The sequence below is a fragment of the Pseudonaja textilis genome, chromosome 2 (assembly GCF_049901715.1).
Source record: "Pseudonaja textilis isolate UNSWEBS1 chromosome 2, rPseTex1.2, whole genome shotgun sequence".
NCBI classification, from domain to species: domain Eukaryota; kingdom Metazoa; phylum Chordata; class Lepidosauria; order Squamata; family Elapidae; genus Pseudonaja; species Pseudonaja textilis.
This window is the reverse complement of record NC_141991.1, coordinates 256087749-256112954: the sequence shown is the minus strand read 5'-3', so window position 1 is coordinate 256112954 and position 25206 is coordinate 256087749. Positions and strand designations below refer to the sequence as shown.

Below are 25206 nucleotides of genomic sequence, written 5' to 3'. Positions count from 1 at the left end.
ATAAAAAACAAAGAGAATATCAACTGCATGATAACGGAGGTGGGCTTTCCCCCATTCCCCAAAATATCCAAAGAAGAGGGCTGAGTAGAAGGGAGAGGCTTGAAGCGTCATGGAGGTGACACCACCCAGTGGAGGTGACACCACCCAGGGTCACCCAAGAACCAAGAGTTACTCCTGAGCAGTTTCCTCTATTGCTCCCTGCTTGTAGACAGAATCTTGCCTGATTAAAGCAACCATTTGCATCTCTTAACTCAGGTGTTCCTTGAGCTACAATCACAGCTGAGCCAAAAATTTCTGTTGCTAAGGGAGACAGTTGTTAAGTGAATTTTGCCTACTTTTACAACCCTGTAGTGAACCCCTACAGTTTTTAAGTTAGTAACAAGGTCGTTAAGTGAGCCTGGCTCTCCCCCATTGTCGGTGTTCTGACCCAGACTTCACCAAACGTACCTAAAGGCAAACTTGTCTTAAAAACAAAACCTATTTTATTGCAACGCTGGGAATTACTTTCATTCTAATTATAAACAGTTTCCCAAAATAAGGAGATGCCTTTCAGTGCTGTGGAAAGTTGCCAAAAACAGAAATCTCCAATTAGAACAGAAACCAATTGAAGTATCAGAAAAAAAACCAACCAAAGCTCACAGAGCTTCAAGGAGGACTCAGAGACTATTGAACTACATTGCTTCCTGCAAAGGTTTCATCATCTTGGCCTGACTTTTATTCCTTATGGGAGGGGCAATCACCTCCCAGCCTTACTCCCGAGTCGCCCCTTTTATTTCAGCTGCCTAGCAGCTCTGTGCACACGCGCACTGGGAACAGGCTCCCCTTGTTCCTCTTCCTCGCTGCTACACGACTCCGAAGGCTCCAGAGTCAGCACCCCATTCCCAGGTGATCCTGGTCCCATCTCTGCATAGGATACAGGACCCTCGTCCGAGTCCTCTCCAGACTCCCGGACTGGTCCCCGTTCTTCCTCGCTGTCCAACTCTGCTGCTGTCTGTACCGGCTGTCGGCGAACCACAACAGTTGGAAGTTCACAAAAGGGCATCACATGACCCCAGGACACTGCAACCGTCATAAATATGAGCCAGTTGCCAAGCCTCCCAATTTGGATCACGTGATTACAGGGAGGCTGCGAGTATGAAAAACGGCCCTAAGTCATTTTTTTTCTGTGTTGTTTTGACTTGAAAGAGTCACAAAATCAATGATCGCAAGTTGAAGGCTACCTGTATAGATACAGTCTGGGAACTATTAAGGAGGAGCTGTCTTCACCCTCTTTCTCTCACACAAGCCAGACTTCTCGTTGCCCTCTGGGAAGCAGCCCCTCCCTTCCTGGGAATCCAGACCACGTTCCACCCCACTACTGCGCGCAGCAGCAGCAGAATTGGGTCGGACTTCTCTGCTCATTCTCTGCCAGAGGAAACGTCTGCTTGGTTCCACGTTGCAACTCAACAGACTCCATACCCCCTTGTCTTGGGTTCTTCGACCCTCAAAAGTTCTGCTTCTTAATAGACCAACATTTTGGTCCATTTGGAGACAATGGCCTCTAACCCGTGTCCATCTCCATCTTCCGCAGTTCAGTCAGGATGATTGGCAGAGGAGGCAGGGACCATGGTTCCCTTCCGTCTCGGTCTAGGTGGCCTTCTGGACTTCAGCTACAAGGAGGACGTCAACTTTGACCGACGTATTTTGACTTGCTTGGGACTTCAAGGAGCCACACATCTCTCTCTCTCTCTTCTTTAACAAGCACATTCTCAATTTCCAGGTGTTTCCATCAGCTCCCGCAGAAAGAGTGTGTGTCTGTGTGTGTGCCACACAAATGACAACAGGCTGTTGGACCCGAATCTCATCAAATCCCAAGTTTACAGTTCAGTTGTGGACACCCAGGCCTTTGGGGGGACCTTCCTTCAAAAAAACCTGGGTGGATCCCCAACGCAGGAAGCCTTGATCCGGGGATCTTCGAGTCAGGAGTAGCCATTGGGAAAGAGTGATTTACGTACTACTGCAAATGGAGGAAGAGCCAGCTAATGAAGGACCATCTGCAGCTTGGCTAAATTTAGATTTGCTGGATGTACTAAATGCACCAAATTTAATTCCCGTGGCTGTAAATATTTATTTATGTTCATGGGGGAGACACCCAGAGAGAAACAGGGCTGGTGAACTCCGATAATCCATTCGCTTTGAAAATTGGATTTCAGCATCTTCTGAAAAGTCCAAGAATAAACCTCAGGGTCTCTTGCTGCCTCGATGCGTGACTCTCCTCCTGCTCTGGACGAACCCCAGATCACCCAAAAACCATCCTTGGGGGTGATTCGAAGACTTCTGGAAAGAGGTTACAGATTTCTAGCTTTCTATTCCTTCCGCCTTGGTGTATCTTTCTAAGACTGAGAACCAAGCTTGGACCAGAGGTGGCATTCATCTTCCTCCTCCCTGGGGCAGCCCCTCCCTCAAATATTGGAAGATGCTCTCCTGTCTCCCCTGGTCCTTCTCTTCCCTAGACCAGCCAGGCCCAGTTCCTGCAACCGTTCGTCGTATATTTTAGCTTCTAGTCTCCTCATCATCCTGGTTGCTCTTCTCTGCACTTTTTCTAGAGCCTCAACATCTTTTTTATAGTGCGGTGACCAAAATGGATGCAGTACTCTAGGTGTGGTCTTTGATGGCAGCCCCTCAAATACTGGAAGACTGCTCTCCTGTCCCCCCTGGTCCTTCTCTTCCCTAGACCAGTCAAGCCCAGTTCCTGCAACCGTTCATCGTATGTTTCAGCCTCCCGTCCCCTCATCATCCTGGTTGCTCTTCTCTGCACTTTTTCTAGAACCTCAACTTCTTTTCTACATTAGGGTGACCAAAACTGGAGAAACTGGGATGGAGGAGACTGGGAAGGAAGGCCGAGGCCTGAGGGAGGGTCTGTGCACCAGCCCTGCCCAAGGAAAGCCCCGTCCCAGCCTGCAGCCGCAGCAGCCCACGGGGGATGCCTCTCCCACACACGGCCCGGCCTATGACCCCTCCCTCGGATCCCAAGCCTCTTCTCTGCTGCGATCCCTTTTCCATCCCTGCCTGGTCCGAGGTTCTCTCCCAGTGCATGAAATGGGACCCCTTCCCCTAAAGCCCCCCCCATGCCCTGGCGGCTTGGCGTTAAGCCGGATTAGCCTCGGCTGAGCTGGAAAACCTCCAAGCTTTACACACACACACACACACACACACACACACACACACACACACACACACAAATGCACACGCAGACAGAGGCTGTCCATAAGGCGGTTGGCCCTCCTCAAGAGGAGAACACTCACACTCAGCTCTAAGGAAGCTGCCAGATCAGGCTGGGTTTTGGGTGGGGGGAGTCAGGCACCTCCCCTACATTCTACAACCGGCCGGTAGTATTATTTGTCAGACATGAGTGATCAAGTTCCTTCCTTCCTTCCTTCCTTCCTTCCACCTTCCTTCCTTCCTTCCTTCCTTCCTTCCTTCCTTCCACCTTCCCTTCCTTCCTTTCCTCCTTCCTTCCTTCCTTTCTTCCTCCTTCCTTCCTCCCTTCCCTCCTTCCTTCCTTCCTTCCATCTTCCTTCCTTCCTTCCTCCTTCCTTCCTTACACCTTCCCTTTCTTCCTTCTCTCTTTCTTCCTTACTTTCCTTCCTTCCACTTCCCTCTTCTGTTCCCTCCTTCCCTCCCTCCTTGCACCCCATTCCTTTCTTCTTTCCATCCATTCTGCCTTTCATTCATTCATCTTTCCTTCCTTCCCCTTCCTTCCTTCCTTTCTTCCTCCCTTCCCCCTTCCCTTCCTTTCTTCCTTTCCTGCCCCACCCCTTCCTTCCTTCCTTCCATCCATTCTGCCTTTCATCAATCTATCCTTCCCTTCCTCTCCCTTCCACCTTCCCTTCCTTCCTTCTCTCTTTCTTCCTTACTTTCCTTCCTTCCACTTCCCTTTTCTGTTCCCTCCTTCCCTCCCTCCTTGCACCCCATTCCTTTCTTCCTTTCATCCTCCCTTCCTTTCATCCATCTCCTTTCCTTTGCGACTGTAGGACTGTAACTTTGTCGCTTGTATCCTTACAATTTATATGGACTGTTTCCTAGTATGATTTGATTGCTTCTTGTACCCTGTGACTATTATTAAGAGTTGTACCTAATGATTCTGACTCTTGACAAATTTATCTTTTCTTTTATGTACACTGAGAGCATTTGCACCAAGACAAATAACTTGTGTGTCCGGTCACACTTGGCCAATCAAGAATTCTATTCTATTCTATTCTATTCTATTCTATTCTATTCTATTCTATTCTATTCTATTCTATTCTATTCTATTCTTTCTTTCTTTCTTTCTTTCTTTCTTTCTTTCTTTCTTTCTTTCTTTCTATCTATCATCTATCTATCTATCTATCTATCTATCTATCTATCTATCTATCTATCTATCTATCTATCTATCTATCTATCTATCTATCTATCTATCTATCTATCTATCTATCTATCTATCTAATTCAATTGCTTATTGTACCTCTGACTATCATTAAGTGTTGCACCTGATGATTCTTGACTCTTGACAAATGTATCTTTTCTTTTCTGTACACTGAGAATATTTGCACCAAAGACAAATTCCTTGTGTGTCCAACCACACTTGACCAATAAAGAATTTTCTTTCTTTCTTTCTTTCTTTCTTTCTTTCTTTCTTTCTTTCTTTCTTTCTTTCTTTCTTTCTTTCTTTCTTTCTTTCTTTCTTTTTTCTTTCTTTCTTTTCTTCCTATCTATCTATCTATCTATCTATCTATCTATCTATCTATCTATCTATCTGATTTGATTGCTTATTGTACCCGATGACTATCATTAAGTGTTGTACCTGATGATTCTTGACTCTTGACGAATGTATCTTTTCCTTTATGCACACTGAGAGCATTTGCACCAAAGTCAAATTCCTTGTGTGTCCAGTCACACTTGGCCAATCAAGAATTCTATCTATCTATTCTTTCCTTCCCTTTCCCTCTTTCCTTTCCTTTCCTTTCCTTTCCTTTCCTTTCCTTTCCTTTCCTTTCCTTTCCTTTCTTCTCCCACCTCCTATCTCCTATAAAAAGCGACTGGTTGCTTTACCGGCAACGAAGAACCCCCTGGCAGTGCCAGGCCCACCCCATGCCAGCCTGTGTACCCATCACCTGCCATGAAAAGGAGCCAGGAGCTAAGAAGCAGGATTGGAAACGTGCACTCTAGGTTTCCGCTCTTTCCCTTTTTCCAAGGCCTCCTCCGGAACCAGGATCCTGATCCACTTGGCTGCCACCCAGACCATAATGCACCACCCAACAGGAGGCCTCCTTCTCCCCCAGCCCCCATTTCCCCTCCTGCGAAATTGAGTTCAGAGGCGACCCCCTTTTCTCGGCCATCCCTTTCTGTTCTAAGCGTCAGCAAACATCACCCATGCAGACCGTGAAGAAGAAGAGGCTTCGGGGACCGGCATATCATTCAGGGGTGGGGTCGGGGGGTGGGTGGGGGCTAAGAAGGGAAGCTGGGGATGCTGGGAAATGTAGTCCCACACTCTCAGGAAGACTGTCCCTTTCCTCTCCTCTCCTAAGCGCTGGGAAAGAAGCTTTCCTGCCCCTTTTTCTGCTGGGGGTCCTATTTTTTATTTTCATTTTTTTTTCATTTTCCAGCAGAGTCCTGTTTTTTTTCTTCTTCATTCCCCCCCCCCCACCGCCCCCACCGCCCCAGTCATTTCTCGCAGGCCAGGCAGCCGTTGCAGCTGTCCGCTTTGCCCTGGGCTGGAGGAGCAGCGGGGACGGCTGGAGAATATTTATGTCTCGAGCAGACTGGATCCCTTGCTCTATTAAGCACGGTTTAAATCATCCCTGCGCCCCCCCGCCCACCCCCAGGGCCTTGGGGTAGGCACCAGCCATTAAGCACCCCATTAGCTTGCATTTACAAATCTGCAAAAGGCTGGAACTGCCCATCTCAGGCCGCCAAGGGGGACGGGGAGGAGGAAGAGAGGCAGGAACACAGCCGCCTCCATCTCAGCCCCCAGGGCGCTCTTGTGGACCAATCTCTCACACACACCCACACACACACACACACACAGGGCTGGAGCTTTCCTTCCACCCAAGAGGAAGGGGCTAGCTCGCTCCCTCACAGCCACACTTCACTGGAAACGCTGCCCACACCATCCCAAAGTTCATCTTTAAATAAGGGCTCTCCAATTTCTCCGATTTTCGTAACTTTACGACTTGTGGACTTCAATTCCCAGAATTCCTCGGCCAGCATGGCTAGCTGAGGAATTCTGGGAGTTGAAGTCCACAAGTCGTAAAGTGGCCAGCATGGGAGAGCCCTGATCAAACTATCTTCTGCATTGTCTGATGTTCAATAATGCAGTTCGGGGCCCTTGGTGTTCTTCAGATGGGCTGTTGTCCCGCAAACATGGGGTCACCGGGGACAGAAGGGAAGAATTTTTTTTTTTAAAAAAATAATAATTTATGCGTAGCATTATTATCAAATCCAAACGTGCTAGAAGATTCCTTAAGAGTTGGTCTCCCAACACATCATCTGTCAGAGAGGATGCTCTGACAACTCAGTTCAAATCGTTTGGGTGAGAAAACGAGGGCGGAGACAGCCCCTTCCTAATAATTCCCAGAATACATGCTTTTATGGAAGTGTTAGCATCCTTTAGTTGGGCAAGATTCTGTCTATGGGTGAGAAACAATAAAGAAATTGCTAGAAAGAACCACAATGCGTCTTTCTCGGTTTTGGAACCTTCCTTCCTTCCCTCTTTCTTTCTTTCTTTCCTTTCTTTCCTTCCTTCCTTCCCTCCCTCCCTCCTTCCTTCCTTCCCCTTCCTTCAGCAGATTTCCAGAAGACAGAGCCTGCATTCCAGAGGAGCAAGAGACAATTCAATTCAGATAATGTATGTGAGAGTCCTCCCTAATAGGTCCCAGGGCATATCTTTTAAGGATGCAACTTGACTGTTTTATTCTCACAAGATTCTGTCTGTAGAGGAGGAGGAACAATAAAGGAATCTGCTTATGGAAGAACCTCAATGGGCCTTTCAGGGATGGAGACATTTGTGTGAGAGAAAGTGGGTGAAGCTGGCTCCTCCCTAACAGTCCCCAGAGTATTGCCTTATGGGGATGTTTACATGCTTCAGTCTGGCAAAAGTCTGTCTGTAGGTGAAGGACCATAAAGGCATCTACTTAGAGAAGAACCTCAACGTGGCTTTCTTGAGTTTTGGGTTCCTGACAGGGATGGAGACATTCTGAGAGAAAGTGGGTGAAGCTGGCTCCTCCCTAACAGTCCCCAGAGTATTGCCTTATGGGGATGTTTACATGCTTCAGTCTGGCAAAAGTCTGTCTGTAGGTGAAGGACCATAAAGGCATCTACTTAGAGAAGAACCTCAACGTGGCTTTCTTGAGTTTTGGGTTCCTGACAGGGATGGAGACATTCGTGTGAGAGAAAGTGGGTGAAGCTGGCTCCTCCCTAACAGTCCCCAGAGTATTGCCTTATGGGGATGTTTACATGCTTCAGTCTGGCAAAAGTCTGTCTGTAGGTGAAGGACCATAAAGGCATCTACTTAGAGAAGAACCTCAACGTGGCTTTCTTGAGTTTTGGGTTCCTGACAGGGATGGAGACATTCGTGTGAGAGAAAGTGGGTGAAGCTGGCTCCTCCCTAACAGTCCCCAGAGTATTGCCTTATGGGGATGTTTACATGCTTCAGTCTGGCAAAAGTCTGTCTGTAGGTGAAGGACCATAAAGGCATCTACTTAGAGAAGAACCTCAACGTGGCTTTCTTGAGTTTTGGGTTCCTGACAGGGATGGAGACATTCGTGTGAGAGAAAGTGGGTGAGCTGGCTCCTCCCTAACAGTCCCCAGAGTATTGCCTTATGGGGATGTTTACATGCTTCAGTCTGGCAAAAGTCTGTCTGTAGGTGAAGGACCATAAAGGCATCTACTTAGAGAAGAACCTCAACGTGGCTTTCTTGGTTTGGGGATCCTGACAGGGATGGAGACATCTAAAAGAAGAAGGGAACAAAGCCTTCCAGTTCTCAACAACCATTTATTCCAGAAAGCAAAATCATGCCCGTGGCTCTTACCAGGGGGGACATGAATGGAGGAGGATCCTGTCTTCATGAGTTAGTTGACCCCTGCTTAGACCGCCGGATCAACTTCTACTGACCTTCTTGCTTCTGGCTGCAGCCCCTCCGCCAACAGAGAGTTTGGCATGAGATGAAAGGCCCTTCAAAGCCCTCCCTCCCTCCTCCTCTTTTCGCTCGGGGCCACAAATCCAGCCGAGCTTGTCCATTAGCGCGAGAGACGGTTTTTTGTCAGATCTCCGATGAGACACATGACTAATTTTGCAATATTAATTTGCCTCGGCATATTAGAAGGACTTAATTGTGTCCCTCCGGATCCTCTTATGACGGCAGTTACCTTGTAGGCACCGCGTAATGGTAATTGCCATTGTTAGCGGAGTTGTGCGCGCTGTGAAAACAAGAGAGATCAAGGAAGACTTGGCTTGACACGAGGAAAGGAGATTGGGGACGATGCGAGGAAATTTTGCAACACGGCAAGCGGAAAAGAATCCATGGGAGAAATCTGGGCCTGCCCGATTGTCTTTTAAGCCTAAAAGCACAGCTGGGGAGCCTCCAGGCGCACCGTCAATGCTCAGAAAAAGAAAGGAACTCATTCCGAAGAAGGTCTACGGATGCCCTCAGTTGCCCAGGTCAGGTTAGCCCCAAGGAGAACTGAAGAAGCTGCTTGGAGAAGAAGAGAATCATTTTCAAAGGGGGAAAAAAAAATAAATAAGAAAGTCTACTTGCCTTTTGGAAAAAGCACCACTGGGATGCGAATTGACTTCAAAGCAGGGCAGTTGGCATTGCTGGCGGTGGTCCTTCACTTATGGCCACAATTGGGAATAGAACTTCTCAAAAGTGAGAATTTGGTGTCGATTTTGCATCCCTTTTGGGGGGGGGCTTGGTTGATTGGTCATGTTTTTTTTTTTTCAGGGTTGCCATAACTTTGTACAGTTACTAAAGCAATTGCTGTAATGGCTACCTATAGTCAAAGCACGTGATTGGAAAAAGAAAGAGAAGGCAGGCAGGCAGGCAGGCAGGAAAAAAAAGAAAGAAAGAAAGAAAGAAAGAAAGAAAGAAAGAAAGAAAGAAAGAAAGAAAGAAAGAAAGAAAGAAAGAGAAAGAGAGAAAGAAAAGGAAGGAAGGAAGGAAGGAAATAGAAGAGAGAGAGAATAAAAAGAAAAATGAAAGAAGGAAGGAAGAGAAATGGGAGAAAGAGAGAGAAGAGAAAAAGAAAGAAAGAGAAAGAGAGAAAGAGAAAGGAAGGAAGGAAGGAAGAAGAGAATAGAAGAGAGAAGAGAATAAAAAAAGAAAAATGAAAGAAGGAAGGAAGGAGAGAATGGGAGAAAGAGAGAGAAGAGAAAAAAGAAAGAAAGAGAAAGAGAGAAAGAGAAAGAAAGGAAGGAAGGAAGAAGAGAACAGGAGAGAGAAGAGAAGAAAAAAAGAAAAAATGAAAGAAGGAAGGAAGGAAGGAGAGAATGGAGAAAGAGAGAGAAGAGAAAAAGAAAGAAAGAGAAAGAGAGAAAGAGAAAGAAAGGAAGGAAGGAAGAAGAGAATAGGAGAGAGAAAGAAGAAAAAAGAAAATGAAAGAAGGAAGGAAGGAGAGAATGGGAGAAAGAGAGAGAAGAGAAAAGAAAGAAAGAGAAAGAGAGAAAGAGAAAGAAAGGAAGGAAGGAAGAAGAGAACAGGAGAGAGAAGAGAAGAAAAAAAGAAAAAATGAAAGAAGGAAGGAAGGAAGGAAGGGAAGGGAAAGGGAATTCTGGGAGTTGAAGTCCACAGGTCTTACAGTTGCCAAGGTTGAACTCTGCTCTAAGGGGAACTTCCTTTCCAGCTTGGTGCTGAACTATATGCAGAAGGACCTTCCCCATCACAGGTCTTTCTTGCTGTGGTGGCCTGAAGACCAAGGACCACCCCCTCCCTTGCATCCCCCCCCCTCTCCACGACATCTTAAACCCCAGGCCACCTGGAACCTGCACTTGAGAAACAAGGCTGCCTCCAGAAGTTGTGCGTGCTCCAACCCTGGAAGTTTTGAAGAAGAGCCTGGACATCCATTCGTCTGGAACGGTCTAGGTTCTCCTGCTCGAGCAGGGGGATGGATTAGAAGACCTCCCAAGGTCCCTTCCAACTCTTGTTACTCTCTGACAGCTAAAGTGGCCCATAAGAAAAAAAAAAACACAATCCAACTTTCGTGCAGTGAGACGGTATCTTTATGGCGCAAAGGAAATATGAAATATTCAGAACATTTTAGGTCCTCTCCTCTGGTGGGATCATAAGCCTGAAAAAGTGGTCGAAAGTGAGCATGCAAAACTACTGTGGGACTTCTGAATACAGACTGACAAAGTTTTGGAACGCAATACCCAGGATATCAAGATTGTGGAGAAGAAAAAAGTGTGGATCGTCGACATGGCCATACCTGGGGACAGGAGAATCGAGGAGAAACAACTTGAAAAAGTCACCAGATATCAGGACTTGAGAATCGAACTGCAGAGACTCTGCCATAAACCAGTGCAGGTGGTTCCAGTGGTACTGGGCACACTGGGTGCTGCTGTGCCTAAAGACCTAGGCAAGCCCTTAAAAACCATTGGTGCTGACAAGATCACCCTTGGTCACCTTGCTGGGATCTGCTCGCATAATCTGGTGATACATCACGCAGTCCTAAACGCTTAGGAAGTGTTCGACAAGTGATTTGTGATACGAAACCCAGCCTAGTTATCTCGTTTGCTGTGTACACTGTTGTTTTTTCAATAATAATAAGATTTATTATAATATAATAATAATAACAATAAAAATAGCAATCTTTCCTCCCCTGGTTCGACCCTCACTCTGTCAAGAACCTTGGAGTACTCATATCAAACGACATAAGTGCCAGAGCTTATTGTAACAGCATTGCCAAAAAGGCATTAAGAGTTGTAAATCTAATCTCAAGACGCTTCTCCTCTGCAAATATTGAATTGCTAACTAGAACACACAAAACTTTTGCTAGACCAATTCTCAAATACAGCTCACCAGTCTGGAATCTGCACTGTATATCAGACCTTAATGCAATAGAGTGAGTCCAGAAGTATTTCACGAGTAGAGTACTACACTCCTCTGCTCGCAACAGAATAATCCTACACCATCAAGCTTGAAAGTTTGGGCTTGGACAATCCAGAACTACGCCGCCTACGGTTGGACCTAAGCGTAGTACACAAAATGATCCGCTACAATGTCCTACCAGTCAATAACTACTTCAGCTTCCACCGCAACAACCCAAGAGCAACACAACCGATACAAACTCAATGTTAACCGGTCCAAACTCGATTGCAGAAAGTACGGCTTCAGCCACAGAGTGGTCAATTCCTGGAATGCACTATACCTGACTCTGTTGTTACATCCTCTAAACACGCCCCCCATTCCTTCAACCTCAAACTATCCACTATTGACCTCACTCCATTCGGTAAGGGCCGTGCATAAGGGCACCATCACGCCTCCTGTCCCTGTCCTGTTGTCCCCATTTATTCCTACCCATTTTCTGTATTCTTACTCATGTTTATGCTCTTTCCTATTATCTTGTAAGTGATTGACAAATCAAGTAAATAGAAAATAAAGAAGGAAAGAAGGAAGGGTGAGGGAAGGACAATGGGGAAAGAAGGAAGGAAAGAAAGAAGGAAGGAGAGAAAAGGGAGGGAGGGAGTGGGAGAGAGGAAGGAAGGAAAGAAGGAAGGAAGGGGAAAGGAAGGAGAACAGGGAAGGTGAAGAAAGGAAGGAGAGAAAAGAAGGGAGGGAGCAGGGGGAAGGAAGGAAGGAAGGAAGGAAAGGAAGAGAGAGAATACCCATTCCTAAGAGGTCTGTAAAGGGCCGTGCATAAGGGCACCATCACGTCTCCTGTCCCTGTCCTATTGTTCCCATTTATTCGTACCTATTTCCTTACTCATGTTTATACTTATTCCTATTACCTTGTAAGCAATTGACAAATCAAATAAATAAAAATAAATAAAAATAAAGGAAGGAAGGAAAGAAGGAAGGAAGGGGGAGGAAGGAGAATAGGGAAGGGGAAGGAAGGAAGGAAGGAAGGAAGGAAGGAAGGAAGGAAGGAAGGAAGGAGAGAAAAGAATAGAGGGAGAAGAGAAAAAAAGGGAGGAAGCAGAAAGAAGGAAGGAAAGGAGAGAATACCCATTCCTAAGAGGTCTGTAAGGGGCGTGCATAAGTGCACCATCGTGCCTATTGTCCCCATTTATTCCTACCTATTTCCTGTATTCTTACTCATAATTATTCTTATATACCTGTAAGTGATTGACAAATCAAATAAATAAATAAAAGAAAAAAAAGAAAAGAAGGAAGGAAAGGAGGAAGGGGGAAGGAGGGAGAACAGAGAAGGAAGGAGGGAAGGAAGGAAGGAAAGAAAGGGAGAGAATACGCATTCCTAAGCGGTCTATAAGGGGCGTGCATAAGCGCACCATCGTGCCTCCCGTCCCTGTCCTGTTGTCCCCATTTATTCCTACCTATTTCCTGTATTCTTACTCATGTTTATTCTTAAACCTATAGTCTTGTAAGCAATTGACACATAAAATAAATAAAAATAAAGGAAGGAAGGAAAGAACGAAGGAGAGAAAAGGGAGGAAGGGAGGGAGGGAGGGAGAGAGGAAGGAAGGAAAGAAGGAAGGAAAGGGAAAGGAAGGAGAACAGGGAAGGTGAAAGAAGGAAGGAAGGAAGGAAGGAAGGAAGGAAGGAAGGAAGGAAGGAAGGAAGGAAGGAAGGAAGGAAAGAAGGAAGGAAGGAAAGGAAAGGAAGGGAAAGGAAAGGAAAGGAAAGGAAAGGAAAGGAAAGGAAAGGAAAGGAAAGGAAGGGAGAGAATACGCATTCCTAAGAGGTCTGTAAGGGCCGTGCATAAGGACACCATCATGCCTACCGTCCCTGTCCTATTGTCCCCATTTATTCCTATTTCCTGTATTCTTACTCATGTTTATACATATCCCTATTATCTTGCAAGCGACTGACAAATCAAATTTAAAACAAAAACTGTCTAGAATGTTATTCCCTCCCTTCACCACCCCCCACCCCCCATTTCAAAAAAGGGAGGCTTTAAAGAAAGATTTCCTGCTGGTCTTCAGCCAACTTGAGATGGAGTTTGCAATTCCAGCATCAAAACAGAGGGGAAAGGAAGAGCTCAAAGCGTGTTCAGAAGAAGCTGCGAAAGGATCCTCTGGAGAACTTGGGCTGAGTCATGCTGAGCCCCCCTCCCCTCTCAGCAGCCCTTCCCTCAGCACCCCTTGAGATCATTGCCAGAATTGGAGAACAACATTGGCGTTTGTGAGTCAACAGCCCCGTGCCACTCATGCCATCCCTTCGTCATCATCAGAGAGAGAGAGAGAGAGAGAGAAAGAGAGAAAGAGAGAGATAGAGCAAAAACAGAACCCGATTCACTTCACGCTATTGGATATGCCTGCTTTTCCCGATGCCAACTCCAAAATATACGATTGGCAGCCTCTGTCGGAGTGAAAAAAGCCATCCAGAATGCCCCCCGCACCACACACCCAGGAATCAGGGGAATAATATGACATTCTGTCAAGTCTACTCCACTTATGTTTTTTTTTCAAAAATAGGGGTATAAAATTCCCATCCTCTGCAGCCCAGCTGGAAAAGACGGTGAGAACGATAAAAAAGCTGGAAATACTTTGTGTGTTAAGGAAGACCAATTTTCCTTTTTCCGTCTTGCTGAAAAGTCACACGGGCAGAGAAAGATTTAAGGCAGAGGTCTCCAAACATGGCAACTTTAAGACTTGGGGTCTTCAATGCCCAGAATTCTCCAGCCAGATGGCTGGGGGATTCTGGGTGTTGAAGTCCCCAAGTCTTAAAGTTGCCAAGTTTGGGCAGCCCCGATTTAATCATTTCAATGCAGACTTCAGGGCACCATAGCCTGGCCGAAACCTCTCCGGCCTCGGTGCCCTCAGAGGCATCCATGTCAACTCAACACTCAGCAAAGTTCCTCTTGGCTGCCCTTGACCTTCATCACTCTGGCAGCCCACCCACTTGATAGATCTGGCCAGCAGCGGCTCCCCCACCAAGGATCAGCCAGAGGGTGCCCGAAACAAGGTCCAGAACCGCACAGCCTTGAGAACAAACCACGCCGTAGCCAAAAGAGCTAGGTCACCAGCTAATCTCTGAACACTCACCGCTCGGATGTCCTCACTGGCAGGGTCCCGCTGAAGTGGCACATCCAATTCCTCCCGGCTTCTCCACGCTCGGCGTCTTCTGGGCCCTTCTCCTTGACAACCGGGGCTATCTGTCAAGAGAAAAATGCACGGGTCAACCCAGACGAAGCTTTCCCGGAGCGAATAACCGAATGCCAGAGCTGGGAGGGGCCTCAGAGATCTTCTAGTCCACTCCAAGCAGAAAACCCTATTCCATTTCAGACAAATGGCTGCCCAATCTCTTCTTGAAAGCCATCCAGTGACAGAGCACCCACAATTTCAGGAGGGAAGCTGTAGTCCGGATCAATTAACAGGACAGCAGAATACCCCAGTGGGAAGGGACCTTGGAGGTCTTCTAGTCCAACCCTGGCTCAAGCAGAAGACCTTATACCATTCCAAGATAAATGGCTGTCCCGTCTCTTCTTAAAATCCTCCATGATGCAAGTCGTTCCACTGGATAATTGTGCTGACTGTGAGGAAATTTCCCCTTAATTTTAAGCTGAACCTCTCTTTAATGATCAGAAGAACAAATAACAGAGTTGGAAGGGACCTTAGAGGTCTTCTAGTCCAACCTCCCACTGAAGAGGGACCTTATGCCATTCCAGACAACTGGCTGTCCAGTCTCTTATTGAGAACCTCCAGTGACGGAGCACCTGCAACTTCTGGAGTCCAGCTGTTCCACTGGTTAATTGTGCTCACCAGTGGTGGGGTTCAAATTTTGTTAGTACCGGTTCTGTGGGCGTGGCTTGGTGGGTGTGGCAGTGGAAGGAGAGTGTAAAATCACCAGTCAAAGGTGGTATTTGCCAGTTCTCCGAACTACTCAAAATTTCCACTCCTGGTTCTCCAGAACTGGTCAGAACCGGCTGAATCCAACCTCTGGTGCTCACCCTGAGGAAATTCCTCCTTAATTCCTGGTTGCTTCTCTCCTTGATTAGTTTCCATCTGTTGCTTCTTCTCCTGCCTTCTGGTGCTTGGGAAAATAAGTTGAACCCCCTCCTCTTCTTTGGGGCAGCCCCTCAAATATCATGTCACCCCTAGTTTTCTTTTCACTACACCAGACATGCCCAATTCCAGCAACCGTTCATCCTTAGGTTTGAACCTCCAGACCCCTAATCCTCTTTGTGGCTCTTCTCTGAACTCTTTCCAGAGCCTCAACATCTTTTTATATTATAGATCAGGGGTCTTCAAACTTGGCAACTTTAAGACTTGAGGACTTCAACTCCCAGAATTCCTCCTCCAGTCATGTTAGCTCAGGAATTCTGGGAGTTGAAGCCCACAAGTCTTAAACTTGCTAAGTTTGAAGACCCTTAGCTTAAAGCAGAGGTCTCAAACTTGGCAACTTTAAGACTTGTGGACTTCAACTCCCAGAATTCCTCCTCCAGTCATGTTAGCTCAGGAATTCTGGGAGTTGAAGCCCACAAGTCTTAAACTTGCTAAGTTTGAAGACCCTTAGCTTAAAGCAGAGGTCTCAAACTTGGCAACTTTAAGACTTGTGGACTTCAACTCCCAGAATTCCTCCTCCAGTCATGTTAGCTCAGGAATTCTGGGAGTTGAAGCCCACAAGCCTTAAACTTGCTAAGTTTGAAGACCCTTAGCTTAAAGCAGAGGTCTCAAACTTGGCAACTTTAAGACTTGTGGACTTCAACTCCCAGAATTCCTCCTCCAGTCATGTTAGCTCAGGAATTCTGGGAGTTGAAGCCCACAAGTCTTAAACTTGCTAAGTTTGAAGGACCCTAGCTTAAAGCAGAGGTCTCAAACTTGGCAACTTTAAGACTTGTGGACTTCAACTCCCAGAATTCCTCCTCCAGTCATGTTAGCTCAGGAATTCTGGGAGTTGAAGCCCACAAGTCTTAAACTTGCTAAGTTTGAAGGACCCTAGCTTAAAGCAGAGGTCTCAAACTTAGCAACTTTAAGACTTGTGGACTTCAACTCCCAGAATTCCTCCTCCTCCAGTCATGTTAGCTCAGGAATTCTGGGAGTTGAAGTCCACAAGTCTTAAAGTTGCCAAGTTTGGGGACCCCTGGCTTAAAGGATGGCTCACCTGCTGAGGCCCCGGAAAGAGGGCAGAGAAGAACAACAAAGATGGTCAGGGGGCTGGAGGCTAAATCATACAAGGTTCTTCGAACTTGGCAAGTTTAAGGCTTGTGGACTTCAACTCCCAGAATTCCTGAGCTAACACGACTGGTGGAGGAATTCTGGGAGTTGAAGTCCGCAAGCCTTAAAGCTGTCAAGTTTGAAAACCCATGTTGTAGAGAACAAAACTGCATGCAGACCTCCAAATATGCTCTTACTAAGACTTTATAAAGTGACACTAACACTTCATGCGATCTTGATTCTATCCCTCTGTTAATGCAGCCTAGGATTGTGTGTTGGCTTTTTTGGCAGCTGCCAAGATTAATATATGTCTTTTTTCACAACTCTCTTTCCATACTTAGTAAGTTCCTGTTATCCTATATAATGCCGAGGTAAAATTTACAATGCCTAGGGAAACATATAACATGTTAAAATAACACAGACGTTTCCTATTTCGCCTAAAAAACACCAGGCATCCTATAGATTTCCTAGGCGTTGTAGACACGGCCAGTTTTTCACAAAATTGCCGGAAACATATATTGGGAGGCTGTTTACAGAAAGAGGTTTTGGAGGGGAAGCAGGAACGGTCTTTCTCCTTTATTCCTCTGCTAGAGGTTGTAACCGTTTTCCTAAGCTTCATTTCCTTTTTGCAATAAACCCTGTCAGGTTTTTGTGGCTGATCTTCACAATTAGATTTACGGCCAGGATTGTAAAGAGATTTTCCTACCCAAAAGGAGGAGTGTGCGATACGGTCAGGAGGAACGCAACCTGCATTCTTAGCTTGCATGCTTTCATCATGTGTTGTGGTTCGCGGTCGGATGGCAGTGGAATTGGGACAGTGGGGAAGAACGGGGACCAGTCCGGGAGTCTGGAGAGGACTCGGACGAGGGTCCTGCACCCAGAAATGGGGCCAGGATCATCTGGGAGTGGGGTGCTGCCTCCGGAGCCTCCGGAGTTTGGCAGCAGCGAGGAAGAGGAACAAGGGGAGCCTGTTCCCAGTGTGCATGTGCACAGAGCTGCTGGAAGGCGAGAGCAGCTGAAACAAAAGGGGTCACTCTAGAGTAAGGCTGGGAGGGAATTGCCCCTCCCCTAAGGGATAAAGGACAGGCAAAGGTGACAAAACCTTTGCAGGAAGCAAAGTCATTTGCTCAGTTCAAGGATTAATCCTTGAAGCTCTGTGCGGACTTTGTACTTCAGTTGGTTTTTTATAATTCATTTGGCACTTTAGTTGTTGGCAGCCATTCAAAGGAGAGAAAGGTGGGTGCTTATCTTGAGGGACTATTTGGGACTCATTACAGGCTGGGAATGAACATAATTCCCAGCGCTGAAATAAAACAAAAGTTGTTTGGACTAAGTGAGTGTTTAATTACGGTCTCGGAAAGCCTTGGTCAGAACATAGTGCTTTTGTTCGGGCTTAAAACGTATGTGGTAGAGCAGCGGTCTCCAAATTTGGCAACTTTAAGACTTGGGGACTTCAACTTCAACAGCCTTGCAGGGAATTGAAGTCCCCAAGTCTTAAAGTTGCCAAATTTGGGGACCCCTGTAGTATAGTTACAAAAAGGAGTAAACTGATTGCTTGCATTTAACAGTTGTTTGAAGTTACAACTGCTCTGTAAAAAAAAAAAGTGACTTGTGTTCGGTCCTCACACTTATGACCGTTCTCAAAATTCAGCAATCGGCTTGTATTTAGGACGGCTGAAGAATCCCAGGATCCCCACTTGGGACAAGCAAGAAACAACCAGGCCAGTTAGGTTCACTTAACAACTTTGCGACTTCATTTACAACGGCCGGAATTCGCTGAACAATCATGGTAAAAAGGGGAAAAAAAGTTGTAAAATTGGGATCAACTCACAACAATTGTCCCGCTTAACAAAACAGAGATCCTGTTCCCAATTGTGGTCGCAAACCGAGGACAGTCTCTATGTCAACTCATCAAACATCCCGAGGCCTGTTTGAGTAGTTGCCGTTTAAAAAAAACGGGGTGGGGAAGCAAATCTGGAAGAGCAGCCAAGTCAATGGGGAAGCCAGGTTCACTTAACAACTGGGTAACTAATTTCACAACTGCAGTGATTCACTTAACGACCGTGGCAAGAAAGGATGCAAAGCGGCCAAAAATGTCACTTCGCAACTGTCTAGCTTAGCGAGAGAAGCGTTGGGCCCAATTGTGGTTGTAAGTCAAGGACTCCTCTAACTGTATCTGCTAACTTTTTATTTTATTTTATTTTATTTTATTTTATTTTATTTTATTTTATTTTATTTTATTTTATTTTATTTTATTATTTTATTTTTTATATTTTCCTTTCTCTCTTCTCTCTCTTTCTCTCATCAATGAACACTTCAGCTTCGACCATAACAACACAAGAGCAAAGGATAGATACAAACTCAAGGCTTCTGAAGCGGGGTTGGACTAGAAGACCTCTGAGTTTCCTTCCAACTTGATTGTTCTGTATTCGGAGATCCAGACTCAAAATAAGGAGGAATTTCCTGGCTGTGAGAGATGTTGAACAAATAATTTGGGGTTTCATGAGCCAGACTAGTGCAAGAACCATTTTTTTTTAATGAAACCCAGACATCCTGAGAAAAAAGAGACTCATTTTATTCCCAAGAACAAAGAGATTTGTCCTTGGTTTACGTTCAGGAATGTGATTCAGGTACCCTGCTGGTTTTAACCTGTGCCCTTCCTTTGTAGAGGTGCAGTTGGAGATGTCCCTGATTTTGGACTTTGATCCAGGTGTGTGTGTGACATTTGGAAAGGAAGATCCAGCAAGAGCAGGGGGTTGGACTAGAAGACCTTCAAGATCCCCCAACTCTGCTATTCTGTTAATCTCCCTCATACATGTAGATCCTTCCACCTCTGGGGTCTCTCCTTACCCTGGGAGGGATTCCTGCCTCCCCAGGGAGCCAGTGAGGTGCTAAAACAGGGGTCTCCCAAACTTGGCAACTTTAAGAGTTGTGGACATCAACTCCCAGAAAGCTGGCTGAGGAATTCTGGGAGTTGAAGTCCACAAGTCTTCAAGTTCCTGGGTTTGGAGACCTCTGTGCTAAAGTGTGTGTGTGTGTGTGTGAGGGGAGATCAGAGGCCTTTTAACTTCTATCAGAGCTATGAAGCCATGGAAGTATCTGCCTCCAGAAGACGTAGATGCTCCATCACTGGAGGCTTTCAACAAAAGTTTGGACAGCCATTGGTCTGGGATGGTATAGAGCAGGGGTGTCCAACCTTGGCCACTTTAAGACTTGTGGACTTCAACTCCCAGAATTCCTCAGCCAACCTTGGCCACTTGAAGACTTGTGGACTTCCACTCCCAGAATTCCTCAGCCAACCTTGGCCACTTTAAGACTTGTGGACTTCAACTCCCAGAATTCCTCAGCCAACCTTGGCCACTTTAAGACTTGCGGACTTCAACTCCCAGAATTCCTCAGCCAACCTTGGCCACTTTAAGACTTGCGGACTTCAACTCCCAGAATTCCTCAGCCAACCTTGCCCACTTTAAGACTTGTGGACTTCAATTCCGAGAATTCCTCAGCCAACCTTGGCCACTTTAAGACTTGTGGACTTCAACTCCCAGAATTCCTCAGCCAACCTTGGCCACTTTAAGACTTGTGGACTTCAACTCCTCAGCCAGCTTTGCTGGAATTCTGGGAGTTGAAGTCTTAAAATGGCCAAGGTTGGCCACCCTTGGTATACAGTCTTCTGCCTTGAGCAGTGAGTTGGACCAGAAGGCCACTGAGATTCCTTCCAGCCGTAGGATTGCATATATTTTTTGCACAGGACACCCCAAATTGGGCTGATCCTTCCCACAACCCCATTTCACCGAGCACCGTCTCCACCTCTGGTGGCCTTGGAAACCAAATTCCCTGAGCCAACCGCTTCTCATGAGGACAGTCCACAGCTCAACCCTCTGAAGGTCTCATGGGTTCTCCAGTTACTCCTTCGCCGGCTCCAGCCTTCCCAGTTTGCAACCTTCTCAGGCCTCTCCCATCAGTTCCTGCGCGGCTGCCAATACCAACCATCCCAGTGATGCTTTTTCCAGAGGCAACTGGACTTGATGGTTTTGCCTTGAAAACCAGTGGTGGGGTTACATCTTTTGTGGGCGTGGCTCAGTGGGTGTGGCAGGGGAAGGATATACTGCAAACTCCCCCTTCCCTCCCCACCCCCACTAACCTGCTTTCCAGCTCCCTTCTCCTGAGCAGGGCAACCAAAGGAGACCCAGCTGATCAGCTGTGGGCGTGGCTTGGTGGGCGTGGTTTTCTGTGGGCATGACTTGGTGGGTGTGGCTTGGTGGGCGTGGCAGGGAAGGATATACTGCAAAATCCCCCTTCCCTCCCCACCCCTCTAACCTGCTTTCCAGCTCCGTTCTCCTCTGCAGGGCAACCAAAGGAGACCCAGCCGATCAGCTGAGACTCAATGGGAGGCGGAGAAGTGGCGGCATTGGCCGGTTCTCCCAAACTACTCAACATTTTCACTACCGGTTCTCCAGAACTGGTCAGAACCTGCTGAATGCCACCTTTGTTGAAGATGTTTCCCTTCTCATCCAAGAGGCTTCTTCAGTTCTGAAGAACCTTTTTGGAGAAGAAGCGAAATGTCTTCAAGACAAAAAAAAACCCAAGAAAGAAAGTCCAGTTGCCTCTTTTTTTTTAAAAAAAAAATGGACATTTGGGACAATCTTGACTTGGATGACTGAGCTTCTCCCACAGGCAACTCCAACCATGTTCGCTTGGATTCCAGGCCGCCTCTGAGTAGATCCACCTGCAATCCTTCCGGCCCCATTTCCTCTCTTCGTGGTCTTCAACCCAAGTCAGACACTCTCTTGCATTTGATATCCCGCCATTCTGGGAGGCCCCTTCCTCACCCACCTCCAAACCGATGTCGTATTTCTATCAAGTCCCTCCGCTTTCTCTCTTTCTCCCTTAATACAAACCAGCCCTCGTTCACTCCGGCTACATTCCTTGAAATTATCTTTTTCTCTCTCGGTGCACGATATTCAATATGTATTTTCCTCAAATTTTGGGGGTAGCAATTATTCTTGGAGATGCATTTTTTTTTTCATTCGCTGCCTTCTTTTTTTTATATTTCCCATTAATGCCACAGAATTCTGTGACACTGGCAATTTTTTTTCCCCAAACTCTTTTCAAAGCAGTTCCTGCATCCACCTTCTCTCCATTCTGTTGGGAGGCAGACTTCCATTATTTCACCAAAAGTTACCAACTTCCAGAACCCCTGCTCAGAATCACATATGCCTGACAGCTGGGACTGACCTCAAAGGTCATCTAGTCCAGCCCCCTCCCTGCTCAGTGAAGGCTCTCTGAAAATATTCCCAATTGGAAAGTCCTAAATGGAAACAGCTGCTTTTACGGAGTGTCCTCCCTGCTATTCAAGTCAAACCAGTTCAAACCAATCAACCCAACCCAAGTCAACCCAAGTCAAGTCAAGTCAAATCAAATCAGCTCAACTCAAGTCAACTCAAGACAACTCAACTCAACTGCTTTGCTTGAGCCAAAGAAAGGTTAACTGGCCACTACTGGCCATCCGCTTCTGCAACCAAAGAGCCCAAGTCAATCCAATCAACCCAACCCAATCAAATCAAATCAGTTCAACTCAAGGCAACTCAAGGCAACTCAACTGCTTTGCTTGAGCCAAAGAAAGGTTAACTGGCCACTACTGGCCATCCGCTTCTGCAACCAAAGAGCCCAAGTCAATCCAATCAACCCAACCCAATCAAATCAAATCAGTTCAACTCAAGACAACTCAAGACAACTCAACTCAACTGCTTTGCTTGAGCCAAAGAAAGGTTAACTGGCCACTACTGGTCATCCGCTTCTGCAACCAAAGAGCCCAGAGGGAGAACTTTGGCTTGAGGCTCTGGGAATCTGCGGTCCCTCTTGCTTCCTGCTCTTTTAAGATCTGCTCTTTAGAAGGACCATTAAACAAGAACAAACACGGGGAAAATCCCATGGGGTCCTATCTGAGAAACTCATTTGCACAGCAATTGGAAATAATTGCAGCCTTTCGTGAAGCTTGAAGGAGGAAACAGGCTGTTTGTCACACCGGCAGCCCAGGCTGTAGGCCTATTCATCACTCCTGTCAGGTGGCAGCCACTGAGACATTTAACTCGGCCTTTCCCCCCCTCCCCGTGGCACCCCATCACTCACAGCCCACGTTGGGAAGAAGCCCAGAACGCAAGGGCAATGGCTGACAATCTGCCAGAGACCCTCGCCCAAATTACTTCTTGTCCTCCGATGCAAACAGCCTTGGAGATGGTTCTGAACTGGCCAGAAGCACCACTAAATTATTGCTGGGGGGGTTGGAGACAAGCAAGGGTAAAATATGGTGGTGGGCAGAAAGGCTCGGGTAAGCCAAGATCTGCCAATCCATTATAAAATGATACATCTAAACCAGTTTTACAAGCAACATTGCCAGTCCAAAGTTTCCCAGGATTGTACGTTATTATCTGGCCCAACCGACCAGCTCCATGGGTGAAAGTTCCAAGTCAATTGATGTATTGCTAGAAGCCTCTGCTTGGGAATCTTCTCAACTAATGGTGGGCACCTGCTTGGAGTTAGGTAAGGCTCCATGGGATTTAAGGGAAGTTGGACTCAGTCCGCTTGTGACTAGGTAGAGATTCTAGGCTGATTCCTCTTTTGACTCCACCTCCAAGTTCTGCCACACCTTCTCCTATAGTCGGTGGATGGGTGGACAGATACTGTAGATAGATATGATAGATAGATAGATAGATAGATAGATAGATAGATAGATAGATAGATAGACAGATAGATATAAATTGATTGATTGATTGATAATGGAGAGAGTGATAATGGATGAATGGATGGATGGATGGATGGACAGACAGACAGACAGACATGAATGGATATTGTAGATAGGTAGGTAGGTAGATGGATGGATGGATACTGTAGATAGATGATAGACAGATAGACAGATAGCAATGGATGGATGGATGGATGGACACTGTAGGTAGGTAGGTAGGTAGGTGGATGATGGATGGATGGATAATACTAGATAGATAGATAGATAGATAGATAGATAGATAGATAGATAGGCAGACAGACAGACAGACAGACATGGATGAATGGATGGATGGATATTATTGTAGATAGGTAGGTAGATGGATGGATGGATACTGTAGATAGATATGATAGATAGATAGATAGATAGATAGATAGATAGATAGATAGATAGACAGACAGACAGATAGCAATGGATGGATGGATGGTTAGATACTGTAGGTAGGTAGGTAGGTAGGTAGATGGTAGATGGATGGATGGATAATTCTGTAGGTAGGTAGGTAGATAGGTAGATAGATAGATAGATAGATAGATAGATAGACAGACAGACAGACAGACAGACAGACAGACAGACAGACAGACATGGATGAATGGATGGATGGATATTGTAGATAGGTAGATAGATGGATGGATAATACTGTAAGTAGGTAGGTAGGTAGGTAGATAGATAGATAGATAGATAGATAGATAGATAGACAGACAGCAAAGGATGGATGGATAGATAGATACTGTAGATAGATGATAGATAGATAGATAGATAGATAGATAGATAGACAGACAGACAGACAGACAGCAAAGGATGGATACTGTAGATAGATGATAGATAGATAGATAGATAGATAGATAGATAGATAGATAGATAGACAGACAGCAAAGGATGGATGGATAGATAGATACTGTAGATAGATGATAGATAGATAGATAGATAGATAGATAGATAGACAGACAGACAGACAGACAGACAGATATGTATGTATGGATGTATGGATGGATGGATGGTATCATGGCTGGCTAGGGAATTCTGGGAGTTGAAATCTACAAATCTCGTTAAAGTTGGACGTCCCTGCTTTAAATTGTGCCAGGGAAGGGAGTCTGGCTGGGGCAGACTTTCCTTATGTGAGCAGAAGATCCCAGGATGCCCATCCTGAGAACCCCGTTCTAAAGTACTGACAACTCCCGAGAAGAGCGAGATTCTATCAAACACTCAAGAGCGCCACTCCCACTCCACTATCCGGGAAACATGACTTCACGGGAGGAAGTTTCGGATCTCCCTGGATGGCAAAACTGAAACTCTTCGTGCCGTGAATTTGGGGAAACAGGTGTACCTTGTATCCTCCTTGGTCCCTTGGAGGACCACGCTGGCAAAATGGGGCATTCCGCTAAGGACTGAAGCACGCCTTTTGACACCACACCGGGTGTTGGGGTGGGAATTCTACCTGTTCGGCCTGCTTTGCGTGAACCGATAGCTCCGAGGATCAGCTGGGAGAGAACTGGTTGGGTTTGCTCCGATGATCAGCTTTTGGGCCCACTGGCCCGCCCAGGTTTCACTCTGTGCTTTATAACCTGTTTTTCAAGCTCAGCTGTTTTGTGCAGCAGATCGCGATGCACCAGCTGTTGAACACACAAGGATCGCTGGAGAAGGTCAGGAGCGAATGCTCTGCTCACATGCTCACCGAACCAGTTGTTACAATCGCAGTTGAATCGCACCCCTGCACAACACCCCGGATGGCGTTACGTCTGGGGTTAAATTTACCTCTCTGGGGGGTTGAGCTCTCTCTCCTTGCTAAGTCGCTGGTGCCCCCAATATATCTTCCCGGCTCCCATAAGCTCCTACCAGGATCAGTTTATTAAGCATTTATTCATCCAGAGATTCAGACAAGCCCATTTTTCACAGACATGTTTCACAAGTTTGCCTTTCCACGCCACCCCCCGGGACTCCCGGCTGCTTTGCACTTCGTATTTTTCATGTTGTGTCATTTTGCTGTTTGTAAAAATGGCCACGTGCACCTTGCTTCTGCGAAGGAGGCCTTCAAAGATCCCATCCTTGTTTCCCACCAGAAATGAGCTGCCAATTTGAAATAAAAAGCAGACAGAAAAGAGGAAATAGCCAGAAAGAAAGAAAAGAAAAAAAAAAC

General features: G+C 46.3%; 1 protein-coding gene across 1 annotated transcript in view; it reads right to left on the bottom strand.

Annotated features, from left to right (window-relative positions):
* The window catches only part of CNTFR (ciliary neurotrophic factor receptor), a 334285-nt gene that overhangs the window by 230401 nt on the left and 78678 nt on the right, over positions 1-25206 (bottom strand). The window contains exon 3 of the mRNA XM_087923232.1: positions 14180-14289. Within this exon, the coding sequence (XP_087779358.1) occupies positions 14180-14289 (110 nt within the window). The remainder of the gene's footprint in view (positions 1-14179; positions 14290-25206) is intronic.